Here is a 19,636-nt window from a genome sequence, read left to right on the forward strand (position 1 = left end):
ACTTTTAACATTCTTAATAGTTTTTCTTGATTAAATTATACTTGCATTTTATAATCTATTCTTAAAAGAGGACCGAGTAATAATGATATATCGTAACACTTAAATCAGATTGAATGATGCATTTGGTGTTTAACTTTAAGCAATTTTTTTAATTTTTTTATCTTTAGATCTTGTTGGAATAATGCTTAGAATTCTAATTGTATTAGGATTTCATTGGTGGAATATTCAGGTAAAAATGACTTATCAAATTACCATAAGTTTAAACGAACTGAGTTCGGTTCAGAGACCGGCCGCCCCGCTTTCAATGATATTGTTAGTTAGTAGTGTTTGATCAAATTAGATAAATTACTCACTTGGTAAACTTTTCAAAAAAAATTAAAACATTAAGTCAAAACAAATAAAAGGTTAAGTACCAAAATAATAGAATAAAAAATTTCAAACACCACTGCCATAATTTTTCCTAATAACTTTTAATAGTTTAGTGGCTATTTCGCAATTAACACAAAATATAGTATCGTTTTTTTTAACTTTTCCTCCGCTACACTATAGAATATAGATACCCACTAAAAACCCTCATTTCAGAGGGAAAGAGAACATAAAAAAATGGCGGGAAAAGAAGAATTAGCTTCTGCTTCTTCTTCTTCGTCGAGTCCAAAAATGGAAGATCCCGGTGAGACTCCGATGAACTGGAGAAAGCAAGTAGACGATAATTTAAAAAGGCTTCATTCTCTCCATTTCGGCGTTGATTTAGCTCTCGAGAAGCGCGACTACTCCGCTGCTCGTATATTGGGGCTTCGCCTCCTCGGCTTCATCGACTCTCATTCTCTCACCGACGTTGATGAGGCTCTCACTCGACCTATTCGCCGTCAAGCTGTTGCTATGCTCGACTCAGCTCGCCAATCACTCGTTCCTGATTCCGATCGGTAATTTATCTGTAACAGATTATTTAATTATTTATTTAGAGTGAATTGTTAGGTTTTTTTTATATCTTATGGAATGTGAACTGTTGCGCTGTGAATTAATATCTATTAGTTGTAAAATTGAACTAAATAGTATGTTAAGGTCTTGTTTGGAGAAATGCAATTTAATTATCGCAAAATAATAATATGAGACAATTTTTCAGTTGAATGAATTGAACCCTAGAAATCTAATTAGATATAGTGCTATGAATTTAAACGAGAAATTCAATGTAAACATGTACTTCTAATTGAGACCTAGGTAGCACGGACACAGAAAAACGGGACACTTGGACACGGATACGGAGAAGCGGTGTTATTTTAAGGTTTTCTGTGTAAAAGATGAATTTCCATATCCAAAACGTCAAGTGGCCAAAACGTTTCTGAAACGGGATATGTTGGTTTAATGAAGTGTCCGTGCTACCTAGATTGAGACTTGTAAGCTGTCTCATTTAAAATAATTGGAATGCGAAAGTATTGCTAAAATTTTTGGGCTAACACTTTTGCAAGAAAAAAATGTATAAAGAATATTAAGGAAGAAATTTTTTTAGTTAGTTTCAAAATGGCAAAGATGTAATTCAGATTTAAAAACTCTGTTTCTGTGTTGGATGGTTTCTGACTTCATGGTGGTAATATATGCTTAGGCGAGCATTTGAACTGGCAGGTAGAGCTCCTGGCTGTGTTTTTAGCAAGAAATCAGATATTGACATTGAGAAGATTAAGCGGTCAAAGTACTTGTGTGCTCTTCTTCAACAATATAATTATAAACGGCCTTTAAATCGAATGGTATAAAGTGAAACGTATCAGCTTTTGCAAATGTTTGTTTTCTTATTTCTGTCCCGCAGTGTAAATACTTGCTTCCAAGTTCCTCCTTTCTCTTTTAATGGAAAAAATTTAGTTTACACATGAATTAATAAAAGTGAATAGTTTTAGTTAATTTATTATTTTTTCTTTAAAACATCCTTCCTTTTGAGGCAAGGCATTCTCCATTATACTCTGTGATAGAGTTTAACTCACAACAATCAAAGCATTCTTATGACTTTCATGCCATGTAACTCAAAAATTATTTATTTTTATTTTATCAAAAAGAAATTGATTATTAGTCTCCTAAATATCTGTGGTTACTGGTTACGAAATCAAGGCAAATATTTGATATCTTTCAATGACATTTGTGTAGATTATAAGGGTGTTTTTGATAGTATGATACTCAACCAAAATCTACCGACAACTAAACAAATAAATATTTTTAGGACACCAGATAGAAATTAAATCTATCTCAAGGGTATGGAGGAAGTATTTAGTTTTCTCTTCCCTGGTCATGTATTTTCTGACATGCATTGTGTTGTGTAGGATAGCAGTTTGTTGAAATTCTGATCAGGTTGAATATTTTTTCTGCTTCGTAAACTTTAATTTCCAAAAATCTTATCCTCAGGAAGACCAACTGGATAGAAGGGAAACATTGAGCTGCAAGACGTCAGATGTTGTAATGCAGGAAAAATTGACATCCTTGTATGGGAACAACTTCTCAAAAGGAAATAATGGTCTACATAATAAGGCTTTTTTGAACTCCAAAAGTAAAGTCTCTGATGACTGCATGATTGTGGAAAGCATTCACTCAAATCACAATAACTCTAAAGGCCAGGGTCTCTCTACTTACATGAAAAATGAAGATGAAGAAACTGGACATGGAAATACTTTGGGATCAAAACGTTCACATGAGAACATCAGTAGCCCCAGAAATGACAGTGCAAAGTCACCATCAAGCAATGGAGAAGTTGATACAGATGTTTCAGGCAATGGATTTGTGACTGCACGAGCAAAACTGGTATTTTTTCATTTCTCCAAGAGCCAAAAGAAGCGCAGTATCATGGATTTATTCATATTTGTACTTTTATCATTGTTCTATATATCCTATACATATGAACAACTTCTAGAGGAAATTAGTCCTCTAGTTAACTGTAAATTCAGCTTCAAACTAATTTAGATTAGAAATATAACATAATGAAAATACTCCTATTTCAGCTAGCGGGATGACAATTAGCACCATTCCTCCATCTATAACAACTAGAATTCAAACTGATAGCATCACTTTAGTCCTCGTTGAGTATTTGAGACTTTAAGGAAAAGGCTTGCTTTTTGGGTCACTATTTGCATACGCATTTCATCTCTCTTTAAAATAATAACACCATATTCTGCATATTTGGTTAAATATAGAATAGCCCTTGCCAAACATTACTATAATATTGACAACTGAGACAGAAAACTAAAGCGCTGATAGATTGATCATATTTTCTATATTGCGGCACAGGAAATGGACACAAGGAGAAAACGAGGGTTGATGGGATCACCCAGTGCATCTGTCTCCCCACAAAGTGATAACACAAACAGGAGCTATGGGGTAAGGTCACATGGCTTTCCACGGCGTGGCATTCGTGGTAACTTTGTTCCTCCTATAAAATCCAATGGAGGCAATACTGGGAATATGACCTCAAGAGCTGGTGGAAAGAGTGATGATGCATTAGATGACTCAACAAGGAGATGGTAAGATGCATTATACTTTTCATGCTATCAAAAATAAAGCTACAATTTTTTTTGGTAGGACTTCATGTTATAAGATGTATATTAATTGAATTACTTTGGGCTGGAAGAACTTTCAAGTTGCAATCATCTCAGTTTGTTCTATAGAGTCCTGATATAATGGATAGAAACTAAGCAGTGTTCTTATTTGGAACAGAATAAATTTTTTATGATTGCTTTAGAGGCTATGACACTGACTGAATACACTGAATATCAACTTCTATTAAGTTTTAATGCAAAAATGAGCAAGGAGAAATTATTAGTTTCCTTGCCATAGTGGACTGTGCTACCCCTGGACAATTTCAGATCTTTTTTGTAATACTTGTAGTCCGTATGTATGCCCTTCTCTATCTTTCTCCTTGTAGTTCTGGAATAGTATAATCTGGTCAATAAGCGTGATACATCAAATATTTTAACTGATTTTCTTTCAATTTAGTTTGGAGATGTTATGTGGTCCTGATGGTGAACTTCCCGAGAAATTGAGGAATCTGGAACCTCGTCTTCTTGAGCATATTAGTAATGAGATTATGGACCGGGATCCAAATGTGCGGTGGGATGATATTGGTATCATTAACTACTGAAATCTTCGTGCTTCATTCCAAATTTTATTGCAAATTGCAATTTCTTAGATTTAATCTTCTAATGCAAATGTTACAGCTGGCCTGGATCATGCTAAAAAATGTGTGACTGAGATGGTCATATGGCCTCTATTACGCCCTGACATATTTAAAGGTTGTCGTTCTCCAGGAAGAGGCCTTCTTCTTTTTGGTCCACCGGTATGAACGGAATCCACAAATCATAGATTTTAATTTTACTTTAGTTTAATATTGCTTCACTGCAGTTCCTTCCATTTTTAGGGAACAGGGAAAACAATGATTGGAAAAGCTATTGCCGGAGAGGCAAAAGCAACCTTCTTTTACATATCTGCCAGCTCATTGACAAGCAAGTGGGTATGTTCCTCTATCCTCTATGGGCTTATTTGTTCCATCTATGATAGTTCAGTCTTAATTTGCATTTTCTGGAAGAAAAAAAATCAAGCAACTGGTCATGTTTTTTTTTTTTGACTGTAGCAATTGGTCATGTTTCATGTACCTGAAATTTGAAACTTTTTTTCTTCTGAAAAATCAAGTGATCTTATATAATCTAATCTACTTTTTCCTTTTAAACGCTCTGAAAGATAATTAATTATATTAGAAGGAAAGTTTTTGGTTTGTGTAAGATCCAACTTGAAGAAACTGACTAGCAATTCTTTTGCCTCAAAAGCAACTGATTTCTACAAAAGTTTATGTAGACTTATACGTCAATCATTTTTGTTTTTCAAGTCCACTCTCCTCCATCTCGACTCTGCTTCTATCCTCTGATCCCTGACTGCACTCTGCTAAATATTGCAGCTCTTGTTTACCAGAACGAAAAAACAGAAATGAGAAAAATAAAAAGCTGCCAATTAAATACATCTAGACACTCTATACTATAAGTACATTTTAACTTCTGATTGTGTGAACTGGTCGGGAGAAAGTATATTTATTGTTGCGTTCAGACTTGCCAGCAATAGACCTTCGCGCATCATTCTGTAAATATCTTTAACTTCAAGTTACTACATCTCCTACACCCTACTATATTTACATCCCAGTAATTTCACTTTTTTCCCTTAAAACTTCTCTGGGTAAATAAATGTGAGAGAATGGGATTTTATATTTTGTATAGTTTAATTGTTGCATTATATGAGTTGCTTGTTTTTTCAACTTAATAACTTTTTAGTGCAGATTGGTGAAGGTGAAAAGTTAGTGAGGGCCCTGTTTGGAGTTGCCAGTTGTCGTCAGCCAGCAGTAATTTTTGTTGATGAAATTGATTCATTGTTATCCCAGGTAAACTCTGTGCTGATCTGTTGCTGGCACTATTGACAGGCAACTTTTATCCGATGGAGGATCATTTTAAACTATTTTTAGTGATATTTTCTTATTCTGATAAAGGACCTGATACAGAAGATTTTGATGTTAATTAGAATTTGCATCATTAATCAAAATGTTAACTAATTTTTAAATTCATTTTATTGGAACTTTATGTCTTGTTGCTATGGTTTATCACATCTCTAACTTAATCCGAGGGTTGCCACATCCAATGCATGCCTCAGATTTTATGCATTATCATTTTTTTTTTGGAAATTTTATGCATTATCAGTTATCCCATGTACATAAGATGTTGAGCTGAATTTGATGTGTTGCAGCGTAAGTCGGAAGGTGAACACGAATCAAGTAGGCGACTCAAAACACAGTTCTTAATTGAAATGGAAGGCTTTGACAGTGGCAGTGAGCAAATTCTACTCATAGGTAATGGTTCAAGCCTTAAATTTACCCCTACTCCTCTCTCCTCTACTGAATGGATCTGCAAGTGCCTGGTCACATTTTTCTGAAAAACACGTACATCACATGTTTCTTTGCCTCATCCATTCACCAGATGATCAGGCCACTAGTGTTTCTATTATTTGGAGGACTATCATATAGTTCAAATATCTTACCTAAGGCATATTCTTCTTTTAGAATGGTAGTATATTAGACTGCCAGAGATTCTTCGTTTTCCTTCTGTTGTGTAATTCTACATGGTAATAGTATCAGATGCAGCAACAGAATCTGGCATGATAGTAAATTCTGAAAGGCTTGGAGAAAACTTGTGCAAGTACCAGTATTTTCTCTTATAACACTTGCTTTGTGCTTGGATCTGATGGTGAGAACATTGATGATACTATTAAACAAAAAGGGAAATGCGTTTGCCTGTCATTTTTTGACTTTTGATCAAGTGATTCTTGTTCTTCAATATTAGAGCAATTGTGTTGATTGTGTATGTGTTGCTTGTCAAATTCATTGTCAGTTCTCAATTGTACATTTTTATTCTTACATAATATTATTGCTTGTTTAAACATGTGCAAATCTCTGTAGCAGTTTATTTGTTGTTTGATAAAATGGATGGTGTGATCCAGGAGCAACAAATCGACCTCAAGAACTTGATGAAGCAGCACGCAGGCGACTCACGAAAAGACTTTATATCCCCCTGCCTTCATCGGGTGAAATCCACAAAGCAGTTTATATGTTGCAAATTCTTCACTAAATAATCAATTGAAGAGGCTAACGTCCTCTTATTGTTGAATGTAGAAGCAAGAGCCTGGATTGCACGTAATCTTCTAGAAAAGGATGGACTATTTAAGCTATCAGATGAAGAAATTGATACCATATGCAATCTGACTGCAGGTATCTGATCTATACATTTCAGAATAAATCCATTTCTTCATGATTTTTTGAAATCAATTATTAAAATATAATGTTTTTGGGATTATAATGCTTGTAGGTTACTCAGGGTCGGACATGAAAAACCTAGTGAAGGACGCATCAATGGGTCCATTAAGAGAAGCACTTAAACAAGGTATAGAAATTACAAAGCTCAAAAAGGAAGATATGAGACCAGTCACCCTTAAGGTAAACAATACAGTACCGTGCTATAATTTTAGGGTTAATTACTATTACCTTCACGATTTTATGTCCGGAATACTTTTTTCCCTATGGATTTTAATGAAATTACTATTTCCCCTCACATCTTAGTTATAGGGAGGTTTCAGTTATATTAATAGTGATTTTTCAAAATTGAGGGGGAGAACAGTAGTTCGGACCTAAACTTATGAGGGTAATAGTAATATACCCATAATTTTACGGGCACATCAATCATATAGATTCATAAAAATACAGTGCTTTCGTTTTTATTGAAATAGCTTTCTTCTTTGGATATAGGATTTTGAAATGTCTTTGAACGAAGTGAGGCCCTCTGTTTCATTGAGCGAATTAGGCACATATGATAAATGGAACCAACAATTTGGAAGCTTAGCAATCTAATGTTGTGTAATCGTTATAGGTTATATAAGAAAAATAAACTAAATATAAAAAAGTTAAGATGCGTTCTTAATCCTTGTTACACTTGGCTCTTTGTTCAAAATAGATTTTATTTGAAGTAACAATTCAAAAAACAATGTTGAATAATATAAATATTCCTGTAGACTAATAAACGGTGGAGTGATAATGTTTAAATCTATGAATACTAGTATCAAATACTGTCACGGAAACTTTAAATTATAAGAAATTGAACCATTGACCTGCATATATATTTGTCCTTAAATTATGAAATAGCATGTGAAATTATCGTTCCATTCACGCATTTGCCTCTTCTGACCAATTATTTTTGAAAGATAATTAAATAAGCCTTGACTTGATCATGTCTTTGCATTTCACAAGCACAAGTGCACAATCTTATAAGCCACCTCCAGCAAATGAGATGATTGATGATTCTGATTAGCAGTTATAGTCAGTGGATATTTTTATAATTCATCTACTCGTATTTATTTTACATGTTTAATGATGACAAATAAATGGCATGTCACATGCACCTTCCATCAATTCTAAAGTATGCACCGCTGAATCGTTTTTTTTTTTTTGATAATTGGAGGAGGGGGAGCGCTTGTGGGAGGAAACGAACCCACAACCTAGCAGTTTACTGCTCAACGCTTGTACCATTTGAGCCATAGCTCATTGGTTGAATCGTTATTTAATTAGTCAGACATACTTATCTTCAGTCCTCTTTCTGACCACTACCTTGAACCCGCCGGCCATGTGAGCCGTCAACCGTGGCACGTAGACTGGCTTGTCTGAACTCACTGGTCTGATTTCAAACCGCCTGAGAATGGAAGACACCACATATTTCATCTGAATGAAAGCCATTTCCTTTCCTAGGCATACTCTTGGTCCAGCTTGAAAGATTGGGAACTTGAAAGAACAAACCTTCTTCATTGACCTTTTCTTTCCGGCTTCATGAAACCATCGGTCTGGTCTGAATTCTCGCCAGTCCTTTCCCCATAATGCCTCCATTCTCCCCATCCCGTATGGGAAGTAAGTCACCCTGTCTCCTGCTCGAACACGAGTATTATCCGGCAACATGTCATCGACAAGGGCGTGCTTCGAGTCCCACACTACCGGTGGGTAGAGTCTCATTGACTCGCAGAGGCACGCTTTTAACAGTTTTAATTCCTTCAACGAGTCATAGTCTAACCGACTTTTTAACATAAAATTTGTCTCTTTCACTGTCTCTTCCTCTATCCCTGGATAACAAGAGAGTAACCAGAAGAGCCATGTCATGGCAGCTGAAGTCGTATCCCTTCCGGCCATAATGAAACTTATTACCATGTCTCTTATCACCTTCTCCCCATGGCCAGCCAATAGAAGTCTAGAAAGAAAATCTTCGCCGTCGTTTTCTCCTCTTTGTTCTATCATTTGCTCCCTGTCAGCAATAATTTCCCCGACATATTGATGAAGTTCTTCAACAGCATCTTTAAGCCTTTTCTCAGATCCAATACCAAGCCACCTCTTGATCTTCCAAACTACAAATAAAGGAGCAGCTGCCCGCCTCGCGCTTATATCCGACGCCATATCAAAAGCTTCGGCAAGAGGCGGAGGAGGTAGAGAAGGATCTAAACTACATCTTTGAGTTCCCAAAGACACCTTACAAATCATATTGAATGCCAGCCGTCTCAGCAGCTCTTGTAAGTCCACAACCTCTTCTCTTGCTGCTAATGACTCCAAAACTGGCAACAAACCATTTTCTACTTCTTCCTCCAATGTGATCATGAAGAATTCTCGCAGCGATTTAGCCGTGAACTCGCGGCTAGCTAGCTTTCGTTGTGTATGCCAAAGTTCACCATCAACATTGAATATCCCATAGCCAAGAAAATCCCCAAGAATATCAGTAAAAGGCTTGCCTTTAGGAAAGTTATTAAAGTTAGTTTTGAGCATATACTCAACATTTTCTGGATTAGCAGTAACAATAGTTCTACGGGCACCAAGCCTATCCACAACAATAGTGCTGGTTGGTGATTCTGAAAGATGCTGTGTATACCAATCTAAAAGTCGACTCCGGTTTTTATAGAATGAGATTAAACAACCAATTATAGGGTACGTCGTGGGGCCGTGATCGCCGGAAACCTGCCGGAATTTGCTTAAGAACGAGTGGAGAAAGTAGAGGAGCGGCATATATATTAAGAAAAAGAAGGATAGGAACTGCCATGTCAAAAGGAACATCTTGACATGCAGAAGGAGAAATGATTTGAACGATAATGATATGTGGTATATTAATAATTCTTTTGCATTACCAAAATACCAAACGTCCCATAAGGTCTCGTAAGGTGTGAGCATTAGGTACTTATATAATATGAAAATATCTTATTTTAATTTAGAGCAATGTTATGACAATATGTGTTATGATTTTAATATGTTATTTATGTTGGCTGTATTATTAGGTGTATGCTAATTGTTTAGTTAATTGAGTCGGCGTATTTGAATTAATTATGATCAATTATATGACATATTTTACTTAATATTTTACTTAATTTTAAAATGATATTCGTATTTGACTAAATGCCATATAGATACCACATAGTAGCCTCTTTTTAAATAGTTCGAACTTTTCCTCATAAAAAATGTCCAGCTATCCATGAAAGCACTCTAGAAATAGAAACAAAGACCCACAAATAAACCAGCGATTTTTCAGCAGTTGTTTAGTTTGTTATTTTGATCACATGTTTTAATTTAATTTTATTATTCTTTTATAAATGTATGATTTGGAAATAAATGTTCTTTTGTGTAAAGGTGGCCACGGTTCATAACCCGGCGGTTCCGGTTTGGAACTGCTGGGTCACGGTTCAAGAAAAAATAGAACCGGCCCGAAACCGTCTAAGTGAGGTTCCATGCCGGTTCAGAACCGAACGGTTCCAGTTCTGGGTTCTAGGCTGTTCAAAAAAATTAAAAGTAAAACTAAAATTTAATTTTTAAAAATTATAATTTAAAGATAAAATAACACGTGAGATAACATTACAAGAAAATAATGAAATAAAATAAATTATAAATATTATGTTAACTAAAAAAATTAATTATTTCAAATATATATTTTTTATATATATTATTAAATTAACTTTTTATCGACGGGTTCGACTCTTTAACCGCCGGTTTGAATCCGTAACCGCCGGTTTACGATTCAAAAAATTTAAAACCGGCTCGGAACCGGTCTTTCCACGGTTTCAGACCGGTTTTTATCCGGTTCCGGATTTGACCGGTTTCGGGCCGGATTTGATCGATTTCGGGCCGAATTTGACAAGTTTTGGGCCGGATTTGACTGGGCCGGTTCAGGACCGGTTCACGGGCTGACCGGCCAATGGCCAGTAAGTGGCATCTACATAATTATTATAATTGAAATTGTAGTGATTTGATAAATTAAAATGAATACTTCAAGTAACACTATTTTATTAAAATATGGCTATAATTTTGCTGCAATTATTCATTTTAAGCTTATTTTCACCCATTGTCCCTGGCATTTAAACCTTCTATCATCATAGTTTCTAAACTTCATTTTTGGCGTCTCGATTTTATGGCCTATAAAATCCTTTTGTCCAAAAAAATGACCAAAATACCCTTAGAACTATCTAACCAAATCCACCTAATCAAACAAAAAAATTAACTCGGTCCAACCCAATATAATCAAACCTAAAACCAACTTATCAAACCAAAAATTATCTAAGTAAATCTAAAATCGACACACTCCCATTGCCGCCACACCCCCGCTAGAAACCACCTCTGTGACATCTGACCGTCCGATTCACCTAAAAAAAAATTCGATGGAGAGGAACAGCTCCTTTTCTATGGGAATAAAATTTTGGGCTATCAAAAACTCACTGCCAGCCATTTCAACCCCCACTTTGAGACACCTCCATCTTCGCTATCTTCTCAGGCGAACAATTTGCTCGACTGAGGAGACGAACATATCTGTTGAACACAGATTTATTGAACATTCAATTGATATGTGTTCAACAGATTTGTAACAACTCGTCTGAGACGAACTTCAATTGTCTGAGAAGACGACCCACTTTGTCTTCTCATCTGAGAATATGCTCGGTAGCTGGAAAAAATTCGAACGGTTGCGGATAGCGGAGGTGGTTTTCGGCGGATGTGTGGCAGAGGGTGAGTGGGTGTCGATTTTAGGTTTGGTTGGATGATTTGAAGTTTAATTAGGTGATTTTAGGTTTGGTTATATGATTTTAGGTTTGATTTTATTGGGTTGGACAAAATTATTTTTATTATTATTATTACACGTTTCTAGGGGTATTTCGGTCATTTTTCGGGCAAAAGGATTTTATAGGTTGTAAAATCGAAACTCAGGAGTTTTACAGGGTGAAAATGAAGTTTAGAAAATATGGTGATATAAGGCTTAAATGTCAGGGACAACAAATGAAAATAAGTTTATTTTTTATGGCTCTAAATACAAAAATCCTTGAAGTTTTCATGAAAAAAGAATTGAAGGTCTTTTTTTTTATAATCTATACTATATATAAAAGCACGGATGGGGGGGACATGCAAATTTACTGAATAATCCTTTTCAGTTTATTACTAAATAAAGGTTTTATAGTCATTAACTAATTAGTTATTTAATTAATCACTATTATAATTAAAGTCCTAATTAGAATAAGTAGCTAAATTATCTCCAATTTAGTTTTTAGTATATAAAAAATAACTAAATTGTCTCCAAATTAGTAGGAATATCTATCTTTTAGTTTGATTGAACTACAAAATTAAAACACTGTATTTGATCAATATATTATATTTAAATTTCAATCTTATTATTTTTAAAGATATTATTAATAAAATTAAGTTAATTATTTAATTATGCTTATTATAAAACCAAAAGAAGAATAAATTCAGTATGGAAAAAAAATTAATAACCGGATATATTATATTTATTTTTATAAATTTTTTTAACTAATTTAATATTAATTATAAATAAAATATTGATATAATTATAATAATATTACAAATATGTACATTGACGAGTTACGTTACGAGACACGTGCATAACACGTAATGCGAAACTAGTTATTATAAAGACCTCAATATTTTTAGTAAAATCGTGCTAATAACTCCCCAAATAAAACATCGTCTAAACTTAATTCTTAACATGCTTACGTGAAAATGACTAATTATTTATAAAAAATCGTAAGCATTGTCAACTATTAACAATGTCCATCCAAGTGAACAAAGAAAAGACAAACACAGAAAAGATATTCATTCATTGATTTTTATGTGTACAAGTTGATTGATAAAACTAAAGAATATTACTAGAATTAATAATAAATAAATTTAAATTCTTAATCCTCAAATAATATATGTTTTTTTTCGTAATAAAAGATTAAAATTATCCCAGACAAGGCGAAATGGGAGTGAAATATTATTGTATCCCATCGGCTTTGTCCACCACAAAAAAGAAAAGGGATGTTCGTGTGGTATCGTTTCCCTTGGGTTTTTTTGCATAAAAATAATGAATTTGGTTTGTCCAACAGCCAACCAAAAATGCAACTCCAATAACACTTTGTATATTCAAACGTGACAAAACACATCCAACCACCTATCTAAATTAACATATTATTTTATTTAATATTTTTCTATAAGATTAAACAAAAAAATATGCAATTTTGAACAAGCTTGGAGTTGGGACACTAATTAAAAAATTCACCTGCTAACCAAAAGAATCAGAAAATAAAAGAAAAGTAGATTATCAGTTGCATAATTTATTCATCTCCGACCAACTCTAAAATAGAGTGTGGCTCCACTGTGATGCATATTTGTTTTTACAGCTTTAAATTTTTTATTTTACAAATGACATGTATAATGTAACTATTTATGTCTATAAAATTAATTCATATTTTTTATTTTATAAATTATTTATTTAACTCATTATTATTAATTAATATAATTATATTCTAGAGAAAACCACAAAAATATTCATATTAAAATAGGAAATAACAAAAATACACACCAACCTAATAATTTACATTGATACCAAAAAAAGGTAAAAGTTTACATATTTTAACCAAACCACTAAATAGAAGACATGTGTCACACTCAAAGCCAAAAGAAAGAGTGAAAAACGTGTGAATTTTGGTCAAAAACGCGTCTGACGCGCGTCAGAAATGCGTCTGACGCGCGTCAGAAATGCGTCTTCTAATATGTATTCGATATACGTATTTAAAAAGCATGTCTTCCTATTAAAATTTGAAAGTTTGCTCCGTTTTTTTTTCCCATGTTGCACGAGCTTTTGCTTTTAGCTCAATTTATTGTTTATATTTATAGTGTATTTATGATGTATCGTCCATGTATTTACAGTGTATTGCAAGATATAGATGATACATCGATAATATATTAAAATTTTATTATTAATTTTTCTCCTCTATATCTATAATATATCGATGGTGTATTTATGATGTATTACGATGTACAGATATTATATCGATCATTTTAAAATTTATTTCGTTACAATAATTCAAAAAATTTAAACATGTATCATCTATGTATCTGTTATGTATATGAAATGTGTCTGATTCATTTTCTCATATTTTTTAAAATAAAAATAAATATATGTATATATATATATATACACACATATTATTTTATGTACTATTTATGCGTATATATATATATATAATATATTTTAAATTCAAAGATATATGTATCACAGGCTTTAAAAATGCATAAATTATGTTACAAAAAGTATATATATTATATTATATATTAAAATATATGTATTTATCATATATAAATATATATATAAATTGCTTCTAACATGTATTCGATATATGTATTTAAAAAACGTGTCTTCTTATTAAATATTTGATGTTTGCTCCGTTCTTTTATTTTTCCATGTTGCACGAGATTTTGTTTTTAGCTCAATTTATTGTTTATATTTATAATGTATTTATGATGTATCGACCATGTATTTACAGTGTATTGCAAGATATAAATGATGTATTGGTAATGTATTAAAATTTTATTATTAATTTTTCTCCTCTATATGTATGATGTATCGATGGTGTATTAATGATGTATTGATGATGTATTACGATGTATCGATAATGTATGGTCATTTTAAAATTTATTTCGTTAAGATAATCCAAAAAATTTAAACATGTTTCATATATGTATCTGCTATGTATCAGAAATATATCATCTATATATCACTAATACACACATATATCGGTCATTTTAAATTTATTTTGATGAAAATTATCATTCTGAGTTGGAGATGGATTCTAAAAATTGTATTCAATGATATATCTACGAAATTCAGTTTAGATACGTCTCAAAAACAGTTTAGATACGTCTCAAAACTACAGTAGCCGACATGAAATATATTAAAAATTTACAATATAGAAATAAATTTACAATTTTTATTTTGCAGAAATCATATTTTAAAAATTGTTCAATTACATCTCGAAAACATATCATATACATCTCGGAGACATTTTTGATACATCTCTGAAACAGTTAAAGATAAATTTCAAAAATCTAGATACAGAAATAAGCAGTCTCACTCATCGATTAATCGATTATCATCATAGTAATATAAATCACTCAGAAAGCATTTTCTTATCTCCTTTTTCTGAACCACTAATATCTATAACGTATCAGAGATGTATCGATAACGTATCGGCGAATTGAAACCTGTATCATCTATCATCATCTCCTTCAACAAGCCCTCAATATTAACTCAAACTCAAGGAAATGTCTCTAATTTTTACACAAACTCAGGGATGTATCGATAACGTATCGGCAAATTGCATTTTAGTTACTGAAGTTCTAAATTGTGTTAGTGGGTTTTATAATTTGTTTGATTTGTGTTAGTGGAATTACATACACTAATTTCTATATCTAACTATTTGAAGGAACAATTAGATATCTAAAATGATAGAATTATATAGAGTTGGTATATGAACAGTAGTCTGGTGAACAATACAAATTTCTTTGAATAGTATTATTTGATGTCTACAGAAACCAACAAAAGCTGCCTATTAGAATCACAATAGAACCCATGCAATCTTGGTCGGGTTGGAATTGACCAACAGTAATAAGAACAAAAATTTCAAAAACATAATTATAATAATCAACAGCAAAATCAACAATCCCATATTTCAATAAATGAGTCCATGATTTTCATTTCTCATGTTTAGATGATTTCTTCCCTTAAACTAATAACAATTGTCAACGTGATAAAGTTAATCAATTCTTCCATACCCAAGTACAAAATCTTCTCTTTTGCTTAATTGGGTATTTGCCTTTTTCGTCCAGACTTTGTGCGATATATGCGCAGAAATTGGCCTGAAACCACAAGGTGTAGCTCCGCCCTTTTTGTTCATTTTATGAACCAGCTTCTCCAAAGATCTGAATTCTCTTCAATAGCAGTAGCAAGTGGTTCATGTGGAGGTACGCCGCCTCTGGGTTACAGGTGCCAGATTCTTCCAGAAAATTGAGTGATTGATGTGCTCCTCTGTTGATCTTGATCCAGCTCTGCAACTTTACTACGGTGGATGAGTCGCCGTACTGATGGCTTGATGAAGAAGCTCGAGAGAGATGTTATAGTTTGTCATATAGAGAAAATCGCCGTTTCCGATAGATAATAGTGAAGAAGATGAGTGTTTGGTAAAGAAAGGGAAATCACATGGGTAGAAAATGTAATAATTATGCCAGCTCATCTATTTAATGTAAAACATAGTGGGTAGTGGAGAAAACTTAACAAAATGTTGGTAATTGAGAAAAAAACTGCCGCATTAGTAATTATTGTGTAGTTTTCTCTATATTCTATAATAAAATAATATATTTTCAACTTTGGAGATAAAAATGTAGTGCAAGGACTTGAACCTATAAAACAATTAGAGTCATCATCTTTGGACATATTTCACCAAATATAGGTATGTTTTGCGATAATAACGATAATGACTTTAATGTTCAATAAAAGTGATATATCACTGAAGATGTGATCAGAGATTTTAAACAGCTTACACTGCTATCAGGGGCGGATGTATATAGGAGAGGATGGGGTCCATGGACCCCACCTTTTTGAAATTAAATAAAATCCACTACTAATACCCATATTTCTAAACAAAATTTAAAAACAATTTACAGACTTTTTCATTGAATTCAATATAAACTTATAAAAGCTATTGTCCAGCTCATTTATCTACTCAACTACTATATTCTATATTAATTAAAACAAAAAATAAATTATTTAAAATTCAATTTTACCTTAGAAATATTATATGAAATTATTAAGTACAAATTAAAATTCCAACTAATTATATATAAACAAAACAGTCTAAATATTTAGAATTTTAGATTGTACTTGTTGGACCAAGTCCCATTTGAACCCTAATTTTGAGTTTGACAATTAATTTAAAGAGCCTAATCATGTTTATTAGTGTGTAGGAACATATAGAAACCATCCCGGGTCGAATCGGAGCTTTCTAGCGAGAATCGAAAATTCCATATTCCGACTAGTTCCAGTAGCATATCGCGCCCGAGATCCCTTTTCCATCACGAGCGTGATACATGAATCTCGGGCGTGATACATCACATCACGGGCGCGATACACCACTCATCAAACAGCTTTGGTTTTTCAAATGTATCGCGAGCGCTACACGTACATCGCGGGCGCGATGAATATGAACGTTGAAGGTCCAACGGCTATATCAGAGCCCTCCATCAGTTGCTTGACAAGTGGCCTTCAACCATTGGTTGAATTCCTGCCATTTGAATATCGCGGGCGCGACGTAGGGTATCACGGGCGCGACAGGGTGCTTTTCAGCACAAACTTGAGTTTTCTTCTAGAAGATTCAAGGGTTTGTTGTTGGGGTTATAAATACCCCTTGTCTACCTCATTTATGAGGTTAGACACTCCAGCAACAAAACATATACTCAAGCATTCAATTTATTCTCTCTACATTTATTGTGCATCAATTATTGATTGCTTACCTCTTTTGTTGATTGATTAATCATTGTGATTCAATTATTAGTGTTGTAGGTTTTTGTTTATCCTTAGAAAAACATTTTGTGAGTTTGAGATTATCTCTTGGAAATCTCTTTTGTAAAGTTTGTGTTTAGCTTTAAAGCACAATCCATTAGTGAATTCTAAAATCTCAATCTTTGATTGAGTAGTGGAGTAGGATTGGTTTGTAATCCGAACCACTCTAAATTGCTTGTGTCAATTTCTCTTCTTTTATACTCCTACTAAATTTTAATTACTCACTAAACCTTATTCACCCCCCTCTAAGGTAGCTATTTAGGGATTTAAATTGGTGTCAGAGCTAAGTTACTCATCTCATTGCTTAATTGTGAGTTCTTCGATTCAAATGGCTACCAAAAACTTTACTCATACTCTTCGTCCCTTCTTTGATGGAACGGATTATCCAAATTGGAAATTTCGTATGGAAAACTATCTCGATATGGATGGTGTGAACTTATAGCATATGGTTCTTGATGGTTATGTGGCTCCTACTCAAGAGTTGAATGGTGCTATTATACCTTGGCCAAGAAAAGATTGGACCAAGGATCAAGTTCTAGCTAATGCTCTCAACCGGAAGGCTATTTGTGTGATCATTTCATCTTTGTGTAGAGAAGAGCAAGGAAGGGTTCAACATTGCACAACGGCTCATGATATGTGGAAGATTCTTGAGAACTACCATGAAGGAACGGTTCAAGTAAAGAACAAGAAGGTTGAGCTTCTCATTGGAGAATATGAAGGGTTCAAGAACAAGCCAAATGAGACCGTCACCGAGACTACCAATAGACTTTTTGGCATTACCACCAATCTCAAGAAGCTTGGTAAGCACTATACTCTTGGTGAAATCAATGGCAAAATTCTTCGTTCATTGCCTCTCCTTGATTGGCAACCGAAGATAACCGCCATTGAGGAATCACATGACATAAGGAATTTGAGAACCGATGAGCTTATCGGAAACCTACTTCTTCATGAGATGACCTACATGAAGGAAATTTAAGAGTTGAAGAAGTCTCAAGAAGAGAAAACTAAGGGAATTGCTTTGAAGGCTAAAGCAATTGAAAGTAAGGTTGAAGAGGAGCTTAATGCAAGTGATGAAGAAGATGATGAAGAGATGGTGCTATTGTCTAAGAAAGTAAGGGAATGGAGAACAAGGAAGAAGTCTCAAGTTCAAAAATATGAGCAAAAGGGTGAGTCCTCAAACTTCAAGAGATCATCCAACTCCAAACAAGAGACTCCTACTCCTAGAAGAGATGTCACTTGTCATGGGTGTGGAAAACCGGGTCATATTAGACCGGAATGTCGACAAGGGCAAAGGAAACCCTTTCAAAAGGATAAGAAAGGATTCATCACCACTTGGGATGATGAAAGTGATTATCAATCCGATGAAGATTTCCAAGAAGAGGCAAGAGCAAATCTTTGCTTCATGGCTCTAGTTGATGAGTCCCCATCCGAGGTAAGTACTCTACCTTTTATTTCTTGGGATGGTGTAGGGATAGAACCTCATGATAGCTCTAATGATATTGTTGTTGTGAAAAATACCCCTAGTGCCTCTTGTGTTGTAAATGTTGAGAATGTGTTGGTTGATGATTCTTTGGTGTATGAGATTGATGATGAATGTCATGACATGATAAATGAACTAACTAACAAATGTAGTGACTATCATGCCAAAATAAAACTTTTCAAAAGGGAAGCCTCTATGGCTAAACTTGAGATGCTCAATTTGAAGAAAGAAATTCAAGACTTAAAGTCTTCTTTAGAATCTATCCCTAAGCAAGATGTCAATATTTTGCTAAAGGAAAATGAAACACTAAAGAGTGAAATTCTTTCTCTAAATAGCTCTATCTCAAGATTTCACAAAGGGAAGGAATCTTTGGACAATCTTCTTGATTCCCAAAGAAACCCAACCATAAAATTTGGACTTGGCTATAGTCACAACCCCTCTTCCTCAAGTGTGACTACTTTTGTGAAGGCTTCTTCACCTCAAACTTCTTCTATAGAAGTTCCTCCTTCTTTGGTCAAACCAAAAGAGGTGAATAAGAGGTATGCTCAAGCTCCCAAGACTAAGTCATTTGTGGCTTCTAAGTCTAAGAGCAAAGTGGGTACAAGACCCCCTAGACATACCCATGCCTCTCAATATAGTCACAAATGGGAGAAGAGAAGTATGAAAAAGAATCATGTTCATTCATATCCCTATGCTC

General features: G+C 33.8%; 3 protein-coding genes across 3 annotated transcripts; 2 read left to right on the forward strand and 1 right to left on the reverse strand.

The window, feature by feature from the left end:
• The first annotated feature begins 585 nt into the window (after positions 1-585).
• LOC126682846 (ATPase family AAA domain-containing protein FIGL1) lies at positions 586-7,490 on the forward strand. The gene is made up of 13 exons (XM_050378610.2): positions 586-923; positions 1,601-1,742; positions 2,389-2,781; positions 3,265-3,497; positions 3,970-4,097; positions 4,191-4,309; positions 4,391-4,483; positions 5,297-5,398; positions 5,758-5,860; positions 6,508-6,591; positions 6,680-6,775; positions 6,873-7,000; positions 7,310-7,490. The coding sequence occupies exons 1-13, from the start codon at positions 604-606 to the stop codon at positions 7,409-7,411; spliced, it is 2,043 nt and encodes a 680-aa protein (XP_050234567.1). The 5' UTR covers positions 586-603; the 3' UTR covers positions 7,412-7,490.
• Positions 7,491-7,864: 374 nt separating this feature from the next.
• LOC126682847 (cytochrome P450 94B1) lies at positions 7,865-9,745 on the reverse strand. Its single transcript, XM_050378611.2, has one exon. The coding sequence runs from the start codon at positions 9,641-9,643 to the stop codon at positions 8,126-8,128; it is 1,518 nt and encodes a 505-aa protein (XP_050234568.1). The 5' UTR covers positions 9,644-9,745; the 3' UTR covers positions 7,865-8,125.
• A 7,355-nt stretch (positions 9,746-17,100) lies between these two features.
• On the forward strand, positions 17,101-18,435 carry LOC126681952 (uncharacterized). The gene is made up of 2 exons (XM_050377507.1): positions 17,101-17,277; positions 17,902-18,435. Exons 1-2 carry the CDS (start codon positions 17,101-17,103, stop codon positions 18,433-18,435), a joined length of 711 nt encoding a protein of 236 aa, XP_050233464.1.
• Positions 18,436-19,636: the final 1,201 nt, after the last annotated feature.

The sequence above is a fragment of the Mercurialis annua genome, linkage group LG5 (assembly GCF_937616625.2).
Source record: "Mercurialis annua linkage group LG5, ddMerAnnu1.2, whole genome shotgun sequence".
NCBI classification, from domain to species: Eukaryota; Viridiplantae; Streptophyta; class Magnoliopsida; order Malpighiales; family Euphorbiaceae; genus Mercurialis; species Mercurialis annua.

Coding starts and splice junctions, on each gene's coding strand:
- LOC126682846 (XM_050378610.2), top strand. CDS start 604: ATGGCGGGAAAAGAAGAATTAGCTTCTGCTTCTTCTTCTTCGTCGAGT. Junction 3,498..3,969: donor GATGACTCAACAAGGAGATG/GTAAGATGCATT, acceptor CTTTCAATTTAG/TTTGGAGATGTTATGTGGTC. Junction 4,098..4,190: donor TGTGCGGTGGGATGATATTG/GTATCATTAACT, acceptor CAAATGTTACAG/CTGGCCTGGATCATGCTAAA.
- LOC126682847 (XM_050378611.2), bottom strand. CDS start 9,643: ATGTTCCTTTTGACATGGCAGTTCCTATCCTTCTTTTTCTTAATATAT.
- LOC126681952 (XM_050377507.1), top strand. CDS start 17,101: ATGAACGTTGAAGGTCCAACGGCTATATCAGAGCCCTCCATCAGTTGC. Junction 17,278..17,901: donor TTCTTCTAGAAGATTCAAGG/GTTTGTTGTTGG, acceptor GTGAACTTATAG/CATATGGTTCTTGATGGTTA.